We start from the raw sequence: 22,202 nt of genomic DNA on the forward strand, positions 1-22,202 counted from the left end.
ACCCTCCCCGGGGTGCTTTGCCCGATACAGAGCTTCTCTCGAGCTCTGTTCACCTTGGACTTCTTTCCTCCTCCAAACTTACCACTTATGTATTCCTCTTCTAAGTCAACCCCTGTGCCAGACACTAGACACGCAGAAGTGAATGAAGCTTTTACTGCCGCCTCATGACCTGAAGGAGGGCATTCCTGGCCAAGTTTCTTCCCTCTCTGCTCCATCTTCCATCTCCAAATATAAAGTGCCTATTCATCTTTGAGTCCCGATGGTGCTGTGTGTTGGGCTGCTACCAGGAAGATTGGCCGTTCAATTCTACTAGAGGCTTTATGGGAGAAAAGGAGGCTGTCTGCTCTGGTCAAGATTTACAGTCTTCAGCCCCATTATATACACCCATCGGAAAAGACATTCACTCTCTTAGTTCTGACATGGGACGAGAAGCCGCTGTGTTGGGGGTGGGGTAAGGGGGAGGAAAGGAGAGAGAGATTTACAATCATGGAAGCCCTATATTTGAGTTGCTATGAATTATAATCAACATGATAACAGTGGGTCGAGTGGGGTTATTCATCTTTTAAGACCCAACTCATATGTTGCCTTGTTTATGAAACGTTTCCCACAACCTCCAGAGAAAGCATCAGTTGAGTCCTCCTCTGTGTGGCCATGTCGGTACTCCTCTCCTTCCCATGCTTTTGTGGTGCGTATCTCCGTTCCCATCCCCTGGCCGCACGCGTCCCCAGTTTCATCATGAGTAAATCAGGAATTAAGACGTATTCATCTTTTTGCATCTGATCATTCTGCAACATCAGTACCTATGAATATCAGTAGCACAGATCAACCCGCGAAAGCATGGGCCAAACAGAAGACCAGGATGGGCAATCCTGGAAGATTCTCCTGAAGGAAGAACTGGGGGCACGGAGAAGGGGCCATGTGAGGACATGGGGCCAGATGACGGAAGACGGAGTCCCACGTTTGCAAGGGAAGACATCGACAGAAGGGGACTTTGGAGCTGAGTTTTGACGCATGTGTGGATGTTTTCACAAGCAGCAAGCTGTGGTTAGGCAGTCTAGGCTGAAGACACAGCATGAGCAAAGACCCAGGGCTGCGGCTTGTCCGTGCATGTGCAGGGTGTCCTGGCCGTCTGGAGAACACTGGGTGAGTCAAAGAAGAGAAGGCTGTAGAAGGAAGGAGGAGTCCGCTCAGGAAGAGACCCGGTTGCCACACAGAAGAGTTGAAGTGGAAGCCTTGAACGAAGGAGGGCCAAAGTCAGAGCTGCAGGTCTGGCAGTCACACCAAGTTATGACCTACAGAATGCAGACCTGGGTGTTGAATGCAGGCCCTAATACCTGGGAAAATGGAGTTCCTGAGTGCTCAAGACCAGACAGACAGACAGAAATGTTCCAGGCTGGACCAGGGAAACACTGGGGAACAGTAAGCATGAGGAGGGTCCTGGCATGGGAGCTTCCCTGTGGGTTAGTTCAAGGCCTCCAGCCCTCAGACATAGCTGGTTGAGGTCAGCACCAAATCCCGAGCGTCCCCCATTCTGCCCGATGCCATCAGAGCTGCAGTGACCGAATGCTGGGACCAGGGGTGCAGAGAGACCCTAAGGCTGAGGAGGAAGTGCCCGAATCTCAGTGTGGCCAGGGAACTTCATCCAAGGCCTGCAAGCATGGAGAGGCTCAGGGGCTCCCAGCGCTGGCTTCTCAGCACCCATTTGCCCAGGAGACAGGCTCCTAAGAGCCCTGGTAGCCCAGCCAGCCTCAAGAAGTGCCCTTTCCCGGAGCTGGCATTCTGGCTCAGCTCTCGTCTGCAGCTCCCCAGTGTCCATCAGGTCCCAGTTCTGGACTTCCTGCCCCAGCCCCAGTCCCGCTCCTACAAGGATGTGTGGTGTCCTGTTGCATTTGTGTGTCTGGTGTCCCCAGGAGGCAGGGTCCCCAGGAAATGAGTAAAAGGGCAGAGCCTGAATTGGTGTTGTTGTTCTCTAGGCAGGACTTGCTGCTGTATCCCCTGTTTGCCAAAGGTATTAAAAGTTTTAATATCTCCACTGTTTTTCCTGCTGCCTCACTCTGGGTCAAAGCGATCACAGGATACAGGTCTTTCGGATATTCATCTGGAATCCTTGGGGCTACAGCTCTGCCCCTTCTCTCCTGCTCTGCCCACTGGAAAAGGAATGAAAAGTGTCTCCCCAACAGTGTGAAGAGCCACCCGCGCGCCAACAGAGGGCTGAGTGTCCAGAGAGCGGCTGGACAGTTTAAGAGCTCCACAAACACTCCAACTTTCGGAGGCTTCACCCCACTGTATAATATACACATTAGATATAATCAGTGTCGCTTAGTACACAACTAAATAAGAGTCTAATGAGTCACAGTGGCATAGTGGGTCACACATTGGGCTGCTACCCACAAGGTCAGCGGTTTGAACCCACCAGCCGCTCTGCAGGAGGAAGATGAGGCTTTCTACTCCTGTAAAGATTTAGTCTCGGAAGCCACAGGGGCAGTTCCACTTCATTCAGGAAGGTCACTCTGAGCCAGAATGCACGCCCCGGCAGAGTTGTGAGTTGATTTGCAGTGTATTTGTCATCTATTTAAACATTGACCCATTTTTATGATGCAGTACTCCTGTGTATTTTCAAGCCAATAATTTTTTTTTCCTTTCGGGCCCCTGACATGTCTGTAGACCTCAGCACACTTTGCCTTCAGTGCCAGTGGATGAAGCAACCCTGGGGACGCCACCCGGCAGGCAGAGAGGACAATTTCATGGCCTTCATCATCTCCCAGAGTGCCTCATTTTTGTTTCCTGTGGAAGAACAAGCAACTGAGGAAAGACTTGCCCTCAGGGCCCTGTCTGGGCCCAGCACAGCCCTCCACAGCGTCCAAGTTCTCCCCCTGCCACCCCGCCAACAGCTGAGCCTGACTCTCCCTGTCCCAAACAGGGCCTCCAGGAGAGGGATCCTCTGAGTCTCCCTGGGGAGGGGATCCTTCAGAGACCCCTGCACTCCTCCTTGAGCCTGGAAGTGGGCTCTGGGAACTGTCCTGGCAAGGGACATGGGGCGGGCGGGCACCACACAGGAGTGGCCTCTTGAGTCTGAAGGACCCTGCCCACAACCCTCTTCCCGAAGGCTTATAAACTCAGGACGGCAGTGCCTCAATCATTTGGGGGTTCAAGTGAGGCAACTGGCTGCCCCTTGCCCCCAATCTTGCTGGGAGCTTGCGGAGTGGGAGCCAGGACTGATCTGCAGCCACACTCCCCAGCTGCCGGGCTCTCTCTGCCTCTGTCTCCTCCTCCATGTCGGTGTGAGTGTACCAGATGGGCTCACTTCCTCCCCTCTCTGTATCTAGCTACCTCTTTCTCGCTGTCTCCGCTGACTCCCTGCTCTGTCCCTCCCTCGGTCTAGTTCTCTCTGTGTCTGTACTTTACGTGCCCCCATCTGTCTCCGTATGCCTCTGTCGTGCTCGCTGGCTCTGTCTTTCACTGTCCCCAGCATTTCTGTCCCATCTCTCTCCTCCTCCTTCTCTGTCTCCCTTCTGTCTCTGGCTCAGTGTTCCTCTTGCCCTGCTTGCCTGTCTCTCTCTGGAGCCCCGTGTAGCCCCCTGCGTCTTGCCCTCTTGTCTCTTCCTGCCTGTGGCTTTGGCTCTCGTGGGGCTCCTCTCTCCATCCCTGACTCTGCTCTTCTGAACTTGTGGCTGTCTTTTCCACTTGCGAGCATTTCTCCCCCTTAGAACTCTCCTCGGAGCCCTCCCCTGGGTGAGCTTACCTCTCTGCCCACCCTCCTCCAAGCTGGGAAACCGTCTGTCCTCCTCGCAGTCTGGCTCCTCACCTCTACCCCTTGGGCCGGTTGTCCCAGTCCTTTGTGTTAGCTGATTCTTCTCCTCTTTGTCTGTCCTCTCCCAGAGCGTTGGCTCTGCTCAGTCACCGCTGTCTGTCTGCTCTCTGTTCCCCTTTCCCGGCTCAGCTGCCTGTCTTAGTCCCCCTTGTGCCCAGCATCTCAGGCATCATTTCTGCGTATTCTTTCATCTACTTGTTGCTCTTACTTTCACTCCTTCGTTGTTTTGTTCCTCTCTCCCGCTGGGGAGCTGTGGTTTACGCCCTTTTTTCTTTGAGTATTCTTCTTATGAAAAAAAAAAGGAGCGAATGAACATTTTTCCACTTTCTACCTCCTAAATCCACCCGTTCATCTCTTTCTGTTGCTAGCCATTGTCCTCTGGGCATCTGGGTTTCCGTCTCTCCCTGCCTGTCCCGCTCAGGTTCCGCATCCCGGCTTCTCTCAGGCTGTGCCCCTCTTTCCCTTCCTCAGCCTCAGCAGTTGTTGCTTTCTTGTTTTACCTGTTTCGCTGGGTCATTAGTCACCCCTGCAGGTTTAGTCTGGGGTGTGTGTGTGTGTGTGTGTGTGAGAGAGAGAGAGAGAGAGAGAGAATCATGTTCCTTCAGAACCTAACAGAACCAGGTTGTGTTTCATTAAGAGGAGCAGCGATGTGCCCAGGGTCATGGCCGCATGGCAAGCGTGAAGACTCAAAAGCTGTGTTCAGTCTTTCATCTCCTGGTTTGTGCCAATGAGAGGGAATGTGACAGAGGAGCACACTAAAGGGAACAAGCAAAGTATTTTCCTGTGATTCCCATCACATCCTGGCAAGGGACCAAGAGTGGCACCCTACACCCATGCCCTGGTCAGTTTAGGGACCAGGGACCCAGTTCTGCCTGGACTCTGCAGTCACCTGATCCACTTTGTCTTTTCATTTATAGCAGGTCGTCGTCCAACCTGGCTGTGACAGAGCGGGAACCTGAGGCTCAGAGAGGCCAAATCATTGGCCCTAAGACACACAGCAAACCTGGTAAAGAAAGTGAGGTTAGAAACCAATCTCCAGCCTCTGGTCTGGACCAGCAAACAAACTGTCTCCTGTGTCTCCTCTGCTTCTTCTGTGCTCAGCCTGAAGGCACCAGTTGGAGGTAAGGATGGGGCTGTGGTTAAGGATCTCAGCTCTCAAGAGCTGGGGGGAGAATGAGGCTTTCCGTTTCAGACTCCCTCTGGCCCGTGACTCCCTCTGAGAGCAGTATTCTGCAGCGAAAAGAGCCTTCTGCTAGGTTGGAACACTTGTCCATCCTCTGCTTCAGACAGTCCTTCTGTCTGAACTTGGGCTGCTCATCTCCCCTCCCTGGTGTTGGGAAATGAAAGAATTGTCCCCGTAGGCATCACATTGAGTTTGAAAGACCCTCGTGCTTGGGTACGAAGCATGTGAGTGGAGGGGTTACTGAACTTTGTGTTCGACAAAGAGGTTCACGAGGTTTTCCAAAGGCAGGGAATCGTATAGCTCTGACATTGCAGCTGAGGCTCAGAGAAGCCAAACAACTGGCCCTAAGCCACACAGCAAACCAGGTAAGAGAGTGAGGTTTGAAACCACACCCGGTGCCTATTTATTCCAATACCCACCCTCAGTTCTGCTGCCAAGGAACTGAGAGCCTTGAGGCTAGTTTCCCCTCAGCCTCCCCTGCTGCTCCCTTCTGTGCCATCCCTGAATATCCTCCTGTGGTTATCAACCCACATCGGGCGGAACACTAGCATGAGCGGGTCTGTGGGACTCGGGTGTCCTTTGCTTTATATGTATACCTCCCAGCTCCTGATTAACACCAAATGGAGGCATACCTGGGGGAAGGGGGATGTTTTGTGTCATTCTAGAGGAGCCATAGAGATTACCTATACCTTCATTTTATAGATGAGATTGTGAGGGTCAAGGAGCTTAAAGGACTTGCTCAAAGTCACACAGCAAATTAGTGATTCGGTGAGATATGTGCCATGACCCGGAAAGTTGTCTGGGTCCAAATAAAGGCCTTGTGTGCATGCAATTAGTAATAATCATAAAGGACCTTCCTGGCCCGGTAGAATGGCAGTGAGGATGAGAGGCTGTAGGTGGAAATAACGGACACTTTCCTCCTCATCGACTGCCCACCTGCAGCTGATGGTGGGGGGCCTTTTGTCATAGAATCTGTACACATACCAGTAGGGCCAAAGCTGGAGGGGATCAGCCTGAACTTGGCTTTGCCTTTCTCTGCCTGGAGTCCTTCCTTTTCAATGCCTTCTCCTCTTGTCCACTGGAGCACTCTCAGTTGACATTGGTAATTTAGGAGGCAAAGAGTGAAAATAGGAGACTCACAGCCATTGTGTCGATTCTAACTCATTGCAACCCCATAGGACAGGGAAGAACCACCCGTGTGGGGTCCTGAGGCTCTAACTCTACATGTTACTGAAATAGAAAGCCTCATCTTTCTCCTGTGGAGCAGCTGGTGGTTTCAAACTTCTGGCCTTATGGTTATCAGCCTAACGTATAACCACTAGGCCACCAGATCTCCTAGGAGGCAGAGAAGTGTCTCTGTGTTTTATGTTCCCACCTCCTGGTCATGTGGACAGACACATTAGCAGTTCCTCGTGTGTTCGTGGTATTTGTCCACTACCTACTTTGCTCAGGGAGGTGATTACAAGACTCTTTCTTGTCATTCAACCTCTCAAACAGATGAGGTTGTCAACATCCACAGAGGTGACGTCATTGCAGCAAGCCTGGAACCCAGCATGGCTTGACTCCAAATCCAGAGCTCTACCAGCCTCCCCATATTCCGTAATTCAACAAATACTCGGGCTCTAGCCCCTAGTTGTCCTTTGTTTCCCAGCCCCAGAGGTCTACTGGTGTCAGGAATCTAGACTCTATGAACTCACTCTCCTATCTGTGATCTGTGACAGCTTCCTCCTGGATCCAGCCATGCTAACTTAGATTCCCAATCTAACTTCCCTGTAAATGTAGAGTCAAGGTGGGCTTTCACCCTTGGTCTGTTTCCTCCAAAGTGGTCTCCTTTTGATATTAATTCTAAGATGTATGTTAAGCAATAATGCATTTACATTAGGCTGCATAATTCCCAAGTATGGCTCTGTGGAGGAGATAGAGTCGGATAATAGGAGAATCTGTCCATTCCATTCTTCTGAGTAATGCTCTTTCTTGGACTCTTCCTCTCTCATAGCCACACTCTTACCTAAATCTGAATGGAGACACCAAAGCTCTATACATTGCGTCTCCAGAATACCATTTGGGACATAATTCCATATTCTAAAATAGAACAAGACTGTCAAGTTCAGTCTGACTCGTGGTGAGCCCGTAAGTATCAGAGCAGAACCACACTCCAGAGAGTTCTCAGGGCTGACTTTTCAGAAGGCCATCAGACCCTTTTTCTAGATGGACTTGAACCTCCAGTCTTCCAATTACCAGCCAAGCACATTAACGACTTGCCTCACCCAGGGACAGCACTATCAAAGGAATTCGTGTTTAATATGGAAATTTCATAAAATTCAGACACCTCAGAAATATATCATCAAAATCCTGATCACCAGAAATAGCCATTGTCAACACTTTGGTATATTTCTTTCTTGCGTTTTTGTCTGTACAAACAAATCTTTATACAATTAAAGTTGGGTCATATGTAGTTTCATATACCGATTTGGCTTTTTTAATTTAGCAAAATTAAATAGTCTCCAAAATGTGGATTTTTAAAAGTCTTTGGCTATTTAATAGATCAGTATACCATAACTTATTTAAACAACCACCTGCTGAAACATTCAGGTTGTTTCCTGCTTTCCCTACTGTGAGCAACACTGCAATGAGCATGCTTGATCACAAGCTCTCCCTATCACTCTGATTCTTTTTTTCTTAGGCAAAATTCTTAAAAGTCAAATTGCATATTGCCAAATTTCCCTGCACAATATAGTCATTTATTTCCCATACCAATATATGAGAATTTCTACATTGCTGTAAATGGAACAGTCCTAGCAATAGCATTTTAAAGGAGTGTTGGCTGATTCTGAAACATCACTGGTGTTTTAATTTGTAATTCTTTAACTATAATTAAGGTAAACTTTTTGGTAGATTTATTGGCCATTTTAATTGCTTTATTTGTATATTTCTGATATATTTCATCTAATTTTTCTGAACTATCATCATTTTTTAGGGTTTTAGAAGAAATATTTACATGCTAATGGCACTAATCACTTGGTTTCCGTGTAGGCCACAAACATCATAATTTTTTTTCAGAGAGAAAATTTTTGCTTTAATATGTAGTACAAATGGCCAAGGAACTTTACAATCTCCAGTGTCCAATCTTCAATTGTCTTCTATTTTGAGATGAGTAAATCATTTCCAGTTTAGCTATTCCTTTGGAGGGCAGTATCTTACAAATGACAATTTTATGTCCATGAGATTTGGAGAAATAAAAAGTAAAAACAAAATTTTGTAGATAAATAAAAATCAGATTTTGTAAATAAAAACAAGATTAGTTCAAGGGTGGAATGAACTGCAGAAGAAAGACGCCAATAGCTAAACAGGAGAAGTAGCAAGAAGGAATCAGAACTGACTGACAGAGGAATTTACAGGGCCTGGAGACCTGACTTACACAAGGAAGTCTAAAAAATATTGGGTTCTCCAATATTTCAGGGCATTGGACTTTTCATAGCAGATCAGACAAGGGCCTCTGTTACTTTATTAGAAATATTAAAGGATAAGGGTTGAAATACTTAGGTACAAGATTCAGGTTGTACTTAAAAGCCCTTTCTCAGTCCCATTGTAAAATAGTCACCCACATTTTCATTTTTTTCTATTTAACTCTAATCAATTTAGAATTTACCTTGCTAAACAGAGTAAAATAAAACGTCCACTCAGATAGCGACCTCATTGCCCGAGCAACATTTGTTGAATAAGGCTCCCAATTCCTCTTGTTTGTAATAACATCTTTATTATATGATGTATTCTATGGTTATCCGTTACATCCCATTGGTCTGTTTCTGAGTCCAAACTACATTTTTAGTTCCATGGTATACTACTCTGTCTTGGGAGGGTGTCTCCCACTTATAGTTTCCAGATAAAATATAGATGCTCAGTTAAATTTTATTTTCAGATTATTTGTATTTACTAAATCCGATCATTTATTTTCAATTTATTGTTCTTAAACACCCTACTCGTACCCCCACACTATTTGCTTGGCTATTATTATCCACTTACTTTTTCGTAGACTTTTGAATGAAATTAGTAAGTGCCTCTCCAAACATCCTTCTGGGTTTAAGTTGAATTACATTAAACATATGAACAATTTTGTAGACAAATACCTTTTGTTTTCAATTGTTAGTCTTTCTTTCCATACTGCTATATTTCACCAAAGCTTCCCTTACGTTTCTTGTACAGTCCTGTAGAATATTTGGTGTGTTTTGCTTCATTTTTGTTTCTCATATAGGTCCACTCGGTTTCTTATTAAATTTATTCCTAAGAATGTGTGTCTTTTTATGTGCTGATTCTGTATCTCTGGATGCCTTTGCCTGCTGAGACAAAATTGACTGTAAGGAAGAATAAATCAAACGGTGCGTATGAAAACTCCTTACACACCCTCGGCACTCACACTCAATAAATGGCATGTCCTAACAACTCTTTAAACAGGCAAATCGTAATGCAGGAGCTCAACCAGTCAGCGGTGACAGAGTTCATTCTGTTGGGCTTTGCTCCCAACCCCAGGACCAATCCTCTGCTCTTCACCTTCTTTTTAGTCTTTTACCTGCTGATCCTCGTGAGCAATAGCCTCCTCATTACCATTATCCACCAGGACGCTCGCCTCCATACGCCCATGTACTTTTTCATTGGCGTCCTCTCCCTGTTGGATGTGTGTTACACCACCACTACTGTGCCCCAGATGCTTGTGCATATTCTCAGCAAAAAGAGGACCATCTCTTTTGCTAGATGTGTGGCTCAAATGTACATCTTCCTCCTCTTTGGGGTCACCGAGTCCTGGCTCTTCTCCATCATGTCCGTGGACAGGTACATGGCCATCTGCCACCCTCTCAGGTACAAGGTCATTATGAGTCACTGGATGTGTCTCCTCATGGTGGGTATCTGTGCAGCCTATGGCGTGGTGGGGGGCCTATGCTATACCTTTTTTGCTATGCGCCTGCCTTATTGTGGCCCGAATGAAATTGACCACTACTTTTGTGAAGTCCCTGCCGTCCTGAAGCTGGCCTGTGCAGACACTTCCCTTAATGACTTGGTGGACTTCATCACTGGCTTCAACGTCATTGTGGTTCCGCTCTCCCTCATCGTCATCGTCTATGCAAACATCTTTGCCGCCATCATGAAGATCCGCTCAGCCCAGGGGAGGATCAAGGCCTTCTCCACCTGTGCCTCCCACATCACCGTGGTCACCATGTTCGCCATTCCTTGCATCATCATGTACATGGGTCCTGGCTCGGGCTCGTTGTCCAATAATGGCAAGAAAATGGCCCTATTCTATAACATCGCCACAGCCTTCCTCAATCCTGTCATCTATAGTTTGAGGAACAAGGACGTGAAAAAGGCTTTCCTCAAATTGATGAGAAGGGGCAGGGCCTCAGAGTGAGGCTTTAAAGCAAAGACTTGGGGACCTGAACAAAATAGGACTCACCATCGCCGGCTCCCCAAAGACTCTTCCAGGAGACCTGGAAGAGCTATACACTAAAAGATTAATGCTTCACCTCGTCCATATGGGAGAGGTGGTCAGGCACTAGCATTGTCTATGGTGATGTCGTCTGGCACAGAAACAAATATGAAGCTACGACATGATGAAGAGCCTGGACATCAGTGCCAGGCAGACCGGGATGAAAGACTTGGTCGTACCAATTACTACATATGGGAGTCTTTGAAAATCACTTAACTATAATAAGGTGTGTATTTTTTCCTCATAAGCAAAGAATTAAATGAAATAATATATGTAAAACCTAGAACAAAGCTATATGTAATATATAGCTAAATGAGATAATATATGTAAAGCTTAGTACAGAGCCTGATATACAAGGGGGTACTAAAAAAATTAATAAAACCAGAATTATGGTGGGCGGGGAAGAACTCCCAGTACTCATTTTTCCCAGTAGGTGAGCACCAAGCAACTCGCTCTGAGTTAGTGCACCTAGTGGTGTCACCTGGGAAGTTTCTCTCTGGTCACAGTGAATTTTGTCATCAAAGCAATTTCACTCAAACCTCATTTTTTGTGATGGCCAATTTAAGAGGACAGCATGCACCTCTGAAATTTTGTTTCCTGCTCAGGAAAAGTGCCGCAAAACTGTTGTGATGTTGAACACAGTTTACCGGGACAGCGCGATAGGAAAAACTCAAGTGTACAAGTGGTTTTCTCGTTTCAAAAAAGGTGAAATGTGGATTGACTACAAACCTTGTTCTGGACATCTAGCAACTTCCCAAACAGATGAAAATGTTGACTTATAGTGCATTTTGAGTTCTTTTCACCAGGTCAGACTGTTAATCAAGATTCCTATCGGAGGTTCTGAAAAGATGTGTGACAGTGGGGGACTGGTTTTGCCACCAGGACAATGCACCTGCTCGTGCAGCCATCTCAGTGCACCACTTTGGGGCAAAAACAGCATGCCTCTCTTGCCCCACACACCTTACTCACCTGATCTCGTTCCATGCATGTTTCCTCAAATTCAGAGGGACATGAAAGGACAGCGAGTTGATGACTTAGAAGAAGTGAAGCAAAAAAAATGAGCCATCCAAACAGATGAGTTTGAAAAATGTTTCCAAGAATAGAATCACAGATTTGATAAATGTATTAAGTGTAATGGAGAGTATTTTGAAGGTGATAAGGTTGTTTTATATTAAAAAAATTAAATACATAGCTTTGGGGAAAAAGTCCAGTTTTGGTAGGTTATCCCTCATATAGTAACATTTCAACAAATGTCAGTTATAATAGTTTTCATTTATTATCCAGGAATTAACCATTAAACAATAATAAGCAACAATCCTCTTGGGTTATGGAAGTGACTGGAGCCCTAGAGGGGTAAGCAGAGTGTGAAAGAAGTAGAATCTTAAAAACTGAAAAGTGAATAATCTTAGGATGAGAAGGTAGAGATGAACCTGTATCTGCCTACCTACAAACTGCCACGAGAGTATCCAGAGTCAGTTGAAATCATCTTTGGAGGGGAAAAAACAAAAGCTATGCTTTCTAACCACTTGATTCTGTGATTTTATATTTTTATACTTCTTGATTTTCCTTTTCCCTTTGTCTCTAATAAAGTCCATTTTGGAAAACTTCAGCCTGCCTTGAGTGGTCTCACCAAAAAGGGACTCTGCCTGCGTAAGGCTAAGTCAAGCTGGTGGTGGATGGAGCAGGAAGTGGACATAGTGTCCTGAGAAAAAATTTAGAGTCTGGAAAGAAGTAAAAAGTCAATTATCTGGTTTTGCTCTATTCTTTCTACCTTAAGGGATCGCCCCAAACTCTTCTCATCTCTCCTATAATTTTGACAGTTGTAAAAAAATTTTCCCCGTCTTCACCAAGCTTTAGGGTCTATTACCCGGCATCATATCTATTTACTAGCTTTTCCTCAACCCGTTGCTGCAGGACTACAGCACATCATTTACGGAACGTAGCCCACCAGCTACATGTGGTCATCACAGTTCTTCCTCAGCCGCTGGGCAGTGATGAATTACTTTGCATAGCCTTTCTAGTTATGATCGTGTAGCTCTTACGCAATGATTGGGTGGGATTGTGCAAATATGGCCTCTATGTTTTTAGTTGGAATTTAATACCTATGTCAGTCCATATTTCAATCACGTCAAGTCGAATCGCTACCACAAATCATTTCCAACCATTCTCTTTCTACATGGGCTACTTGAGATGATCTCCCATTTATACCCCCACCACCACCACTGTACCCCCAAATATGGTCTCTGGTGGCCCACCAAGGGGATTGGATAATTTTGCTAAAGCAAATAAGGTGTGTGGAACCCTTATGGACATGGGACTATGCAAATAAATCGCATGGCACCCTTGTCAGGAATGGTCGGTTTGATCATCCTGTGAGGCTGAAAGGCAGCCAATCTCATAGGTTGGTCGGGGACTTTTCTACTACCACACAGCAACACTGGGAGTGAAGCATGTCCTTTGGATTCAGGGTTCTTGTCCTAAAAACGTCGCAGACCGGGAACTAGAGAGGGCTGTGACACTGAAGACGGCACAAGAGGGTGAGGAGTGGTGGCAAGCACAGCAGAGCCCAGTGGCAATAGACTCAGGAGACTGGCATGAGACAGGACAGTGGACTGCCCAGCCCATAGGCAAGGTTGCTACAGCGTATATGCCCACCTACGGCGTGAGAGAGCCTGAGCACCTTACACAGCGGGCTGGTGAACACAGCCATGACACAAACTGGAGAAATGAAGATGTAGAAGGAAACATTAGAAGGCCAGAGTAGAGTAAGTATTCATCCTGAAGCATGGATCCAGGTGTACAAGGCACAATCTTTGGAAAAATCTGAGAAGCCAAGCAGATCCAGCCACTGAAATGGGGCTGCAATCAGGGAGTTTAAGGGGAGGTCTTTGAAAAGCGATTTCCATGATATCGCTACTTCTCTATGTGTCCACCGCCAAGCACGTAGTTGTGGGTGTGGTGTTCCTGTTGCTCTGCGGAGCCAACATTGTGTAAGAGAGCTACACATGTAGTAGAGACAACAAAGATCAGATAGACACCCCAGTGTCTGACACAACTCTATCGCACCATGAAGACCTTCACTTCTTCTACAGGCCAAATCCCACGACCTACAGAAGGAGGGGATTCTGGAAAACAAGTTCCCATTTAACTAATCGGGGACCGTTTAATGATTAGAGGGTTTGTTTTAGGAATTAGACTTTCCAGCATTGTGGAAGAAGCTGCCAACGGGGTTGACCTGCCACGATGCAGCTATGTGTTGGTTATCTCAGTATAACGTTGTCTTTAACCAATGCATTATGGAGAATGAGTTTTTTAAGTTGCAACCATGCAGAGGACATCTGGTTCTGGTCAGGTACTGGCCTGCCCTCAGACTCAAAAGTAACAACAGTCAAGCCTGCACTAAAAGGGGACCTCTCAGCGGAAGAACACTCAAATGTGTTCTCACTAATCAAGAGCTATAAAAAAGTGGTGAGCCTGCAACCTGTAAAAGGCAGTGTGGTAATTAGATATCGCGTCAACTAGACGCTCCAGGCTAGGAGTTCAGCCTGTCCATTAAGTGGGAGCTTGATGACACCTCCCTGGGTGTGGCCTGATGTATAAAAGCAGATCAAACAGGCATGATTCATTCCTGTCACTCCACCTTCCTCCTCCTTAGGACATCATTGGGACTCTGTCAGCCTCTGGGGCGGCCCCACAAGGGACCCTGCCACGCTTCCACCGACCTTGGACTCCATTGACTCTGTGCTCAGTGGCCATGATCTCCCTGCTCGGCCTGGAACTGCTTGAGTCTCAAGAGGGCCTTAGCTAGCACTGGAGCAATGGACTTGAGTCGAACTGGACTAGAGTGGCTTCTTGGTGTAAAGTTGCTTCTTGACATACACTTCTTTCTTATACATAGATGAGTGTTACTGGTCTTTTTCTCTAGACAATCCTGCCTAACACCGGTAGAACACTTGTGTAATGCAGAAAAACAAGATAGTCCATCAAGTTCCAGATTGTACAGATGTCACTGTTACCAACTCCAAACTCACTGCCGTTGAGTCAATGCTGACCCAGAGCAAACCTACAGGACAGGGTAGAACTTCCGCTGTGTGGAGGTTAGATAATTGTTGATTTCAGGATTAAGCGTGTAGAGGTGGAGTCTAGCCTCTCAATCAGGTCATAGTCAGTGAGGTTTCTGTGTGGGCATAGCCTTCCTCTAAGGATTCTGGGAATTCTGGTATGTCCTCCTTGGAGGTGGGAGACTCTCTGCTCACACCCTGGGAAACACAGCAGCTGACAAGACACATGGACCCACCCTGATGCCGCCTTGGGTGCTGGAGAAGCCATGCAGAGACCCCCTTCCAGCACTGAGATGTTTCCAATGCCACTGGACCCAAAGACTTTCTACCCACTAGCCTGTGATCTTCTACCTTCGGTGTGATTGCATGTGTTTTGTGAGTCTGACGAAGACTTTATAGATTGGTATCAGACATATGAGCTAATATCAGACTTAAGGGCTTGATCTGGACTAGGCTGGGGTGTTTTCTCAATGTTCAATTGCTCTTGTATGTAAAGCTCTTTCTTATACACATATGGTTGTCCATGGATTTGTTTCTCTAGTCTACCCGGAGTAGCACATGCTGTAAGTATCTGAGACTATACATGTTTTCAGGAGTAAAAAGTCCTGTTTTTCTCCCTCAGAGCTGCTGGTAGTTTCAAACTGGTGACTTTTTGGATTAGAGCCCAATTCATAACCACTAGACCACCAGGGTGGTGTCACTGTATAAAGCAGAACAAAATATAAATTATATATATATATAAATCAATTCTCTATAGGTACTGAGCAACAAACCATGTAAAGTGTCAATCAGTAGCTTCCAAGAGTTGTTGCTGTGGTTGTTGAGGACCATCAGTCTGGGCTCACAGTGACAGGGTTTCCCCACCGAAAGGAGCACTGCCTGTGCGGACACCGTCCCCACAATCACTGGTGGGTGAACCACTGTTGCACCCACGGCGTCACTCTGGGTGCCTCCCAGCTTGAGGCGCTCAGTGTGTAGCCTCATATCACACTGCGACTTATTAACTTCTCACTCGCCAAATTCTGCAGCAGACTTCCAGGGCCTTCTTCCAAGGCTGACTTAGTCTGGAAGCACCTCTGAAACCTGTTCACCGGGATCCCGGGTGACATATCCTCTTCAAAAGCTATTTCGAGAGGAATTGCTGATACCCAAATGAAGGCTGGACATGACAGTGAGACAAGAGGAAAGTAAAAGGAAATAGAGGAAAGAAGTAGGAGGCAAAGGGCATTCATAGAGGTCTAAATACTGGCATGTACATATGTAACTATATTGATGTATGATGATGGGGAAATAGATCTATGTGCATATATTAATATATTTAGTATTAAGGTAGCAGATGGACATTGGGCCTCCACTCAAGTACTCCCTCAATGCAAGAACACTTTTTTCTATTAAAATGGCATTCCATGATGCTCATCTTCCCGACATGATTGCTGAAGACAAACCAGATGCATAAGCAAATGTAGGGAAGAAAGCTGATGGTGTCCAGCTATCAAAAGAGATAGTGTCTGGGGTCTTAAAAGCTTGAAGATAAACAAGTGGCCATCTAGCTTAGAAGGAACAAAGCCCACATGGAAGAAGCACACCAGCCTGTGTGATCATGAAGTATCGATAAGATCAGGTATCAGGCATCAAAGAGCAAAAAAAAATCGTATCATTGTGAATGAGGGGGAGTGTTGTGGAGGAAAAGGCCATCCCCCCACAATTAATTGTGGATTCAATAGGCACAATTGTACCGTAGATTTATATATATATATATATATATATATATATATATATATATGTAATAAAGTCATTGAGAGCATGAGAGATATAAGAGATTGAAATAATGGAGTCAGCACATTTCATGGTGGCATGCTCACCTCAGCCTTGCTTGGTGGTCCCCGTGGAGATGGAAGACCAGAGGACAGGAGAGAGGGGGAGGGGAAGAAGGACAAGGAGAAAAGGAACAGGGGAGAGAGGACCAGAGAGGAAGGGAGCTGACGAGAGGCCAAAGATGGATCGTTCTTGCTCACCGAGGCTTATACCTTTGGGAGGCATGCAAGTCTGCTAAGTACAGGTACAGACATCCGTCACAGGAAGGGGTTGCACTGTAGATTACACAGCAATGAGAGCGGGACAATCTAGGGACATACATGCAATAGGAAGGGGAGGGATTAGGGGCACACATGTGGTAAGGGCGGATCCTAGATTCAGGATGGCAAGCCTAACTTTGGATGTCACTGAGCAGGTTTGGCCCGTTCTCTGGATCTCCATAGAAATCATTATCAGTAGGGTGGAAACCCCACTTACAGGGACCAGACTAATGGTCACAAGCCTGTAGGGAGAAGTAGCCCATTGTCCTTAACACCAGGGAGCAGGCACTATCTGTGGTGGGCCCACAGAGTAGTCTGACAACAGGCTACCTTCAGGGAGGATGTCTCTAAGCACCTGACCTCGCGCCATATGCTGGCAAAAAGCCTCTAATGTTTGGCATGTCTTTGAGGGGAGACAAAGCTGGGGAAAAGTCTCTTTATAACTTCATAGAAGGTGGAGTGGAGACCCAAAGCCCATCTGTAGGCAACTGGACATCCCCTTAGAGAAGGGTCAAGGAGAGGAGATGAACCAGTCAGGGTGCAATATAGCACCAATGAAACATACAACTTTCCTCTAGTTCTTTAATGCTTCCTTCCCCGCCACTATCATGATCCCAATTCTATCTTACAAATCCAGTTAGACCAGAGGATGTACACTGGTACAGATAAGAGCTGGAAACACAGGGAATCCGGGACAGATCAGGACCAGTAATGAGAGTAGCAATACCAGGAGGGAAAGGGAAAGTGGGGGAGAAAGGGAGAGCCTCTGGGGGAAAGAAAACAGAAAAGTGGGTGAAGGGAGACATTGGACACTGTAAGACATTAAAAAATAATAATTTATAAATTATCAAGGGTGAGGACGGTAGGAAGGGTGGGGGAAGGAGGGGGAAATGAGGAGCTGATACTAAGGGCACACATAGAAAGCAAATGTTTTGAGAATGATGATGTCAACAAATATACAAATGTGCTTAACACAATGACTGGATGTATGGATTGTAATAAGGGTTATATGAGCCCCCCAAAATAATTTTTTTATTTTTAAAGCTATTTCAACAGTGCATATCTGCCAGAAATTCAAGTTGAGCTCAGGAAAAAACGGGGAACAAAAGATATCACTGCTGATGTAAGATGAACGTTGGCTGGAAACAGAGAATAGCAGAAAGAGGTCTACCTATGTGTTCTTGATATTTCGAGTCTTACAGGTATGTGAAGCTAACAAACTATGGATAACATTGTGAAGAATGTGAACTCAAGACAACTCTGTTGTGCTCATGTGGAATGTGCACGTAGAACAAGAGGCAGGTGTTTGAACATAACAAGGGATACAAGTGGTCTTAAATTAGGAAAAATGTGTTACTGGGTTGTATCTTTTCACCATAATTATTAAATCCACGTGCGAAGTAAAAAATCCAAGAAGTTAGACTCCGGGAAGAAGAGGGTAGCATCGGGGTCAGAGAAAGGCTCAATAACCACCTGCGCCATGCAGGCAGCACCTCCTTGCTTGCTAAAGGGGACCAGGCGTGAGCATATTGACGAACAACAAAGAATGCCATTTCCATGAAAAGAAAACAAAAACTTCACAACCGTACCAATAAACAATATAAGCAGGGAAAACATTGACTCTTTGGGGATTTTATTTGTTGGATTCACAACAAACACACATATAATCAGTGTCAAAAAAATCAAAAGACATATTGGGTTGAGAAAATCTATTGTAAAAGACTTCTAAATGTTAAAGAGCAAAGATGTCATTTTAAGGACTAAAGTGGGCTGACTCAAGCCATGGCATAGTCAATCGGTTTATATGCATGTGAAAGTTAGATAATAAATAAGGAAGACCAAAGAAGAATCCAAGTTGAAGTTCAAGAGTTGAACTTGTCAAGGTTTTTGTCTTACTTGGATCCACAATCAAAGCTCATGGAAGCAGCAGTCAAGAGATCAAAAAACATATTGCATTAGATAAATCTGCTTCACAAGCCCTTTTTAGAGTATTGAAGAGCCAGGATGTTACTTTGAGGACTGAGGTGTGCCTGACCCAAGCCATGGAATTCTCTTGCAGCATATGCATGTGAAAGTTGCACATTGAATAGAGAAGACCGAAGAAGAATAGATGCATTTTAATTTGGCACTGGAGAAGAATATTCAAAGTGCCATGGTCTTCTAAAAGGATAAATATGATCTGTTTTGGAAGAAGTAAACCATGACAAGACTTGGTTTTCCATACTTTGGACATATTGTCAGTCCCTGGAGAAGGATGCACCGTTTGGTAAAGTGGAAGGGCAGCAAGGAAAAAGAAGGACTGACACAGTGCCTGCGTCAATGGGCTCAGGCACAGGAACAACTGTGAGGCTGGTGCAGGAACGGGCAGTGTTTCGTTCCATTGCACATTGTGTTGCTTTGGCTTAGAACCAGCTCAATGGCACCTAACAATAAAGAAGAATCAGTGCCTTTGAATTATGTTGTCAACAGAGAATATCAATTAAGCCATGGACTGCAGAGGAACAAAGACATCTATGTTGGAAGAAGTATATTCCAAATGCTCCCTAAAAGTGAAGATGTTGAAAGTTTGTCTCACCGCCTTGGCCTTGTTATCAGGTGCAGTTCCTGGAGAAGGAAAAACAGGAAGACGTCCACTAAGCTGGACTGACGCAGTATCTGCAACAGTCAGGTTAAATATAAGAACAACTGTCGGGACAGCACAGAATCAAGTCAGTGCTTCGTTTTGTTGTGTCATGTTTTGCTATGAGTTAGAAAATGCTCAATGACACCTAAGGATAGATACATGATAGATAGATAGATAGATAGATAGATAGATAGATAGATAGATAGATAGATAGATAGATAGATAGAGATGCCCTGGAGGCAGAACAGTAGGCTCAAGATTGGATTACTCAGCAAAAGGATGACACTTTGAATCCACCAGCTGTTCCACAGAAGAACGTGCCCTGTTTCTGTAAAGATCACAACCTAGGAAACCTGATGGAGTGGTTCTACTCTGCTTTATAGTGTTGCTGTGAGTTGAAATCAGCTCAACAGTGGATTTTTAAAATATATATGTGTATGTCCATTGAGAGAATGATATGTAAAGTACACTCGAGTTGAATATATATGTTGTTGTTGTTGTTGTTGTTGCTAGGTGCCATAGAGTTAGTTCTGCCTCATAGTGACCCTATGCACAACAGAGTGAAACACTGCCCGGTCTTGCATCATCCTCACAATTGTTCCTGTGCTTGAGCGCATTGTTGAACCACCGCGCCAACCCATCTCGTTGAGTCTCTCCTTCATTCCACTGTCCCTCTACTTCACCACTCATGATGTGCTTCTCCAGGGACTGGTCTCTCCTGACAACATGTCCAAAGTCTGTAAGACAAATCCCCGCCATCCTGGCCTCCAGGGAGCACTCTGATGGTGCTTCTGGCCAGCTTGTTTCCATCCACTTGCATTTTTCAATGGTGGATGAACGTGAATGTGCTTAAATCTGTGCTGTGTTCTTAATTTCTTTAGAGCATTTATCAGTAGAAGGATTGTTGGGTCATGTGTTATTTCTATTCCCAAATGAAAAAGGAAGTGTTTTGAAATTGATGATGGCAGCATCGATATAAGTTCGCTTGATATAATTGATTTATGGAGTGTTATTGGTAAGAGCCCCCAATAACATGATGAATAAAAAATAACAAAATATAACTTCCCCCTTTAAAAAATAGTTCAAATGGATTGATTTTTCTTCAGTCTTTCTTATTAGATGTCCAACTTTCACATGCAACTGAAATTGGGTCAGGCAGACCTTAGCTCTGAAGGTAGCATCTTTGCTTCCCAATATTCTAACAAAGTCTCTTGCAGTCGATTTACCCCGTGCAATTCATCTTTTGAGCTCTTGACTGCTGCTTCCCTGAGCATTGACTGGTGGTCCAAGCAAGATGGAATTCTTGACAACTGCAATATTTTCTCCATTTATCATGTTGCTACGTATTGGTTCAGTTATGAGGATGTTGGTTTTCTTCATATTCATTTGTAATCCATGCTGATGGCTGCAATCCATGATCTTGATTAGCAAGTTCAAGTCCTCCTCACTTTCGGCAAGCAAGGTTGTGTCGTCTGCGTATCTCAGGCTGTTAATAAACTTTCCTCCAACCCTGAGGCCAGGTTGTTCTTCATATAATTCAACTTCTCTGGTTATTTGTTTAGCATGCAAATTAAATAAGCATGGTGAGATACTACCTCACCCACGCCTTTCCTGATTTTAAATTGTGCGGCATTCCCTTGTTCTGTTCACACAAGTGTCTCATGATCCATGTACATGTTCCGCATGAGCACAAGGTAGGGTTGTGGGATCCCCATTCTTCTCAAGGCTACCCATAATTGTTATGATCCACAGGGTCAAATGTCTCTGCATAGTCAGTGAAATAGGAGTGAGCATCTTTCTGGTGTTCTCTGCTTTGAGCCAAGAGCCATCTGACACCAGCAATGATATCCCTTGATCCATGTCCTCTCTGAATCGAGCCTGAACTTCTGGCGGTTCTCTGTCAATGTACTGCCGCAACTGTTATTGGGTGATATTCATCAAAATTTTATTTTCATATGATATCAGTGATGTTGTTCTAGAATTTGAGCATTCTGTCTGGCCACATTCCTTTGGAATGGGTACAAATATAGATCTCTTCCACTCAGTAGGCCAAGTATCTGTCTTCCAAATGTCCTGGCATAGACCAGTAAGTGCTTCCAGTGTTTCATCAGCTTGTTGAAACATTTCAACTGGTGTTCCATAATTCCTGGAGCCTTGTTTTTGGCTAATGCTTTCTGTGACTCTTGGGCTTCTTACTTTAGTAGCATTGGTTCTTGGTCATATGCTACCTCTTGAAATGGTTGAATGTTAATTAGTTCTTTTTTAATTAACATTTTATTAGGGACTCATACAACTCTTATCACAATTCATACATACATCAATTGTGTAAAGCACATCTGTACATTCATTGCCCTCATCGTTCTTAAAACATTTGCTTCTCCACTTAAGCCCTTGGCATCAGGTCCTCATTTTTCCCCTCCCTCCTCCTCCCCCTCCCTCATAAGCCCTTGATAATTTATAAATTATTATTTTGTCATATCTTGCCCTATCCGGCATCTCCCTTCACCTCCTTTTCTGTTGTCCGTCCCCCAGGAGGAGGTCACATGTAGATCCTTGTAATTGGTTCCCTCTTTCCAACCCACTCACCCTCTACCATCCCAGTATCGCCCCCTCACACCCCTGTTCCTGAAGGTATCATCCACCCTGGATTCCCTGTGCCTCCAGCTCCTATGTGCACCAGTGTACATCCTCTGCCCTATCCAGACTTGCAAGGTAGAATTCGGATCATGGTAGTGGGGGTGGGGTGGGGTGGAGGAAGCATTTAGGAACTAGAGGAAAACTGTATTCTTCATCAGTGTTACATCGCACACTGACTGACTCATCTCCTCTAGATCCCTCTGTGAGGGGATCTCCAGTGGCCGACAAATGGGCTTTGGGTCTCCACTCTGCACTTCCCCCCTTCATCCACTATGGTAAGATGTTTTATTTTTGATGATGCCTTATACCTGATCCCTTCAACACCTCGTGATC

At 45.3% G+C, this 22,202-nt stretch overlaps 1 protein-coding gene across 1 annotated transcript; it reads left to right on the plus strand.

The window, feature by feature from the left end:
- The first annotated feature begins 9,456 nt into the window (after positions 1 to 9,456).
- On the plus strand, positions 9,457 to 10,395 carry LOC142434933 (olfactory receptor 2G3-like). Its single transcript, XM_075539515.1, has one exon. It carries the CDS (start codon positions 9,457 to 9,459, stop codon positions 10,393 to 10,395), a length of 939 nt encoding a protein of 312 aa, XP_075395630.1.
- The last annotated feature ends 11,807 nt before the right edge of the window (positions 10,396 to 22,202 follow it).

This window comes from Tenrec ecaudatus, chromosome 1 (genome assembly GCF_050624435.1).
Source record: "Tenrec ecaudatus isolate mTenEca1 chromosome 1, mTenEca1.hap1, whole genome shotgun sequence".
In the NCBI taxonomy this organism is placed as follows: domain Eukaryota; kingdom Metazoa; phylum Chordata; class Mammalia; order Afrosoricida; family Tenrecidae; genus Tenrec; species Tenrec ecaudatus.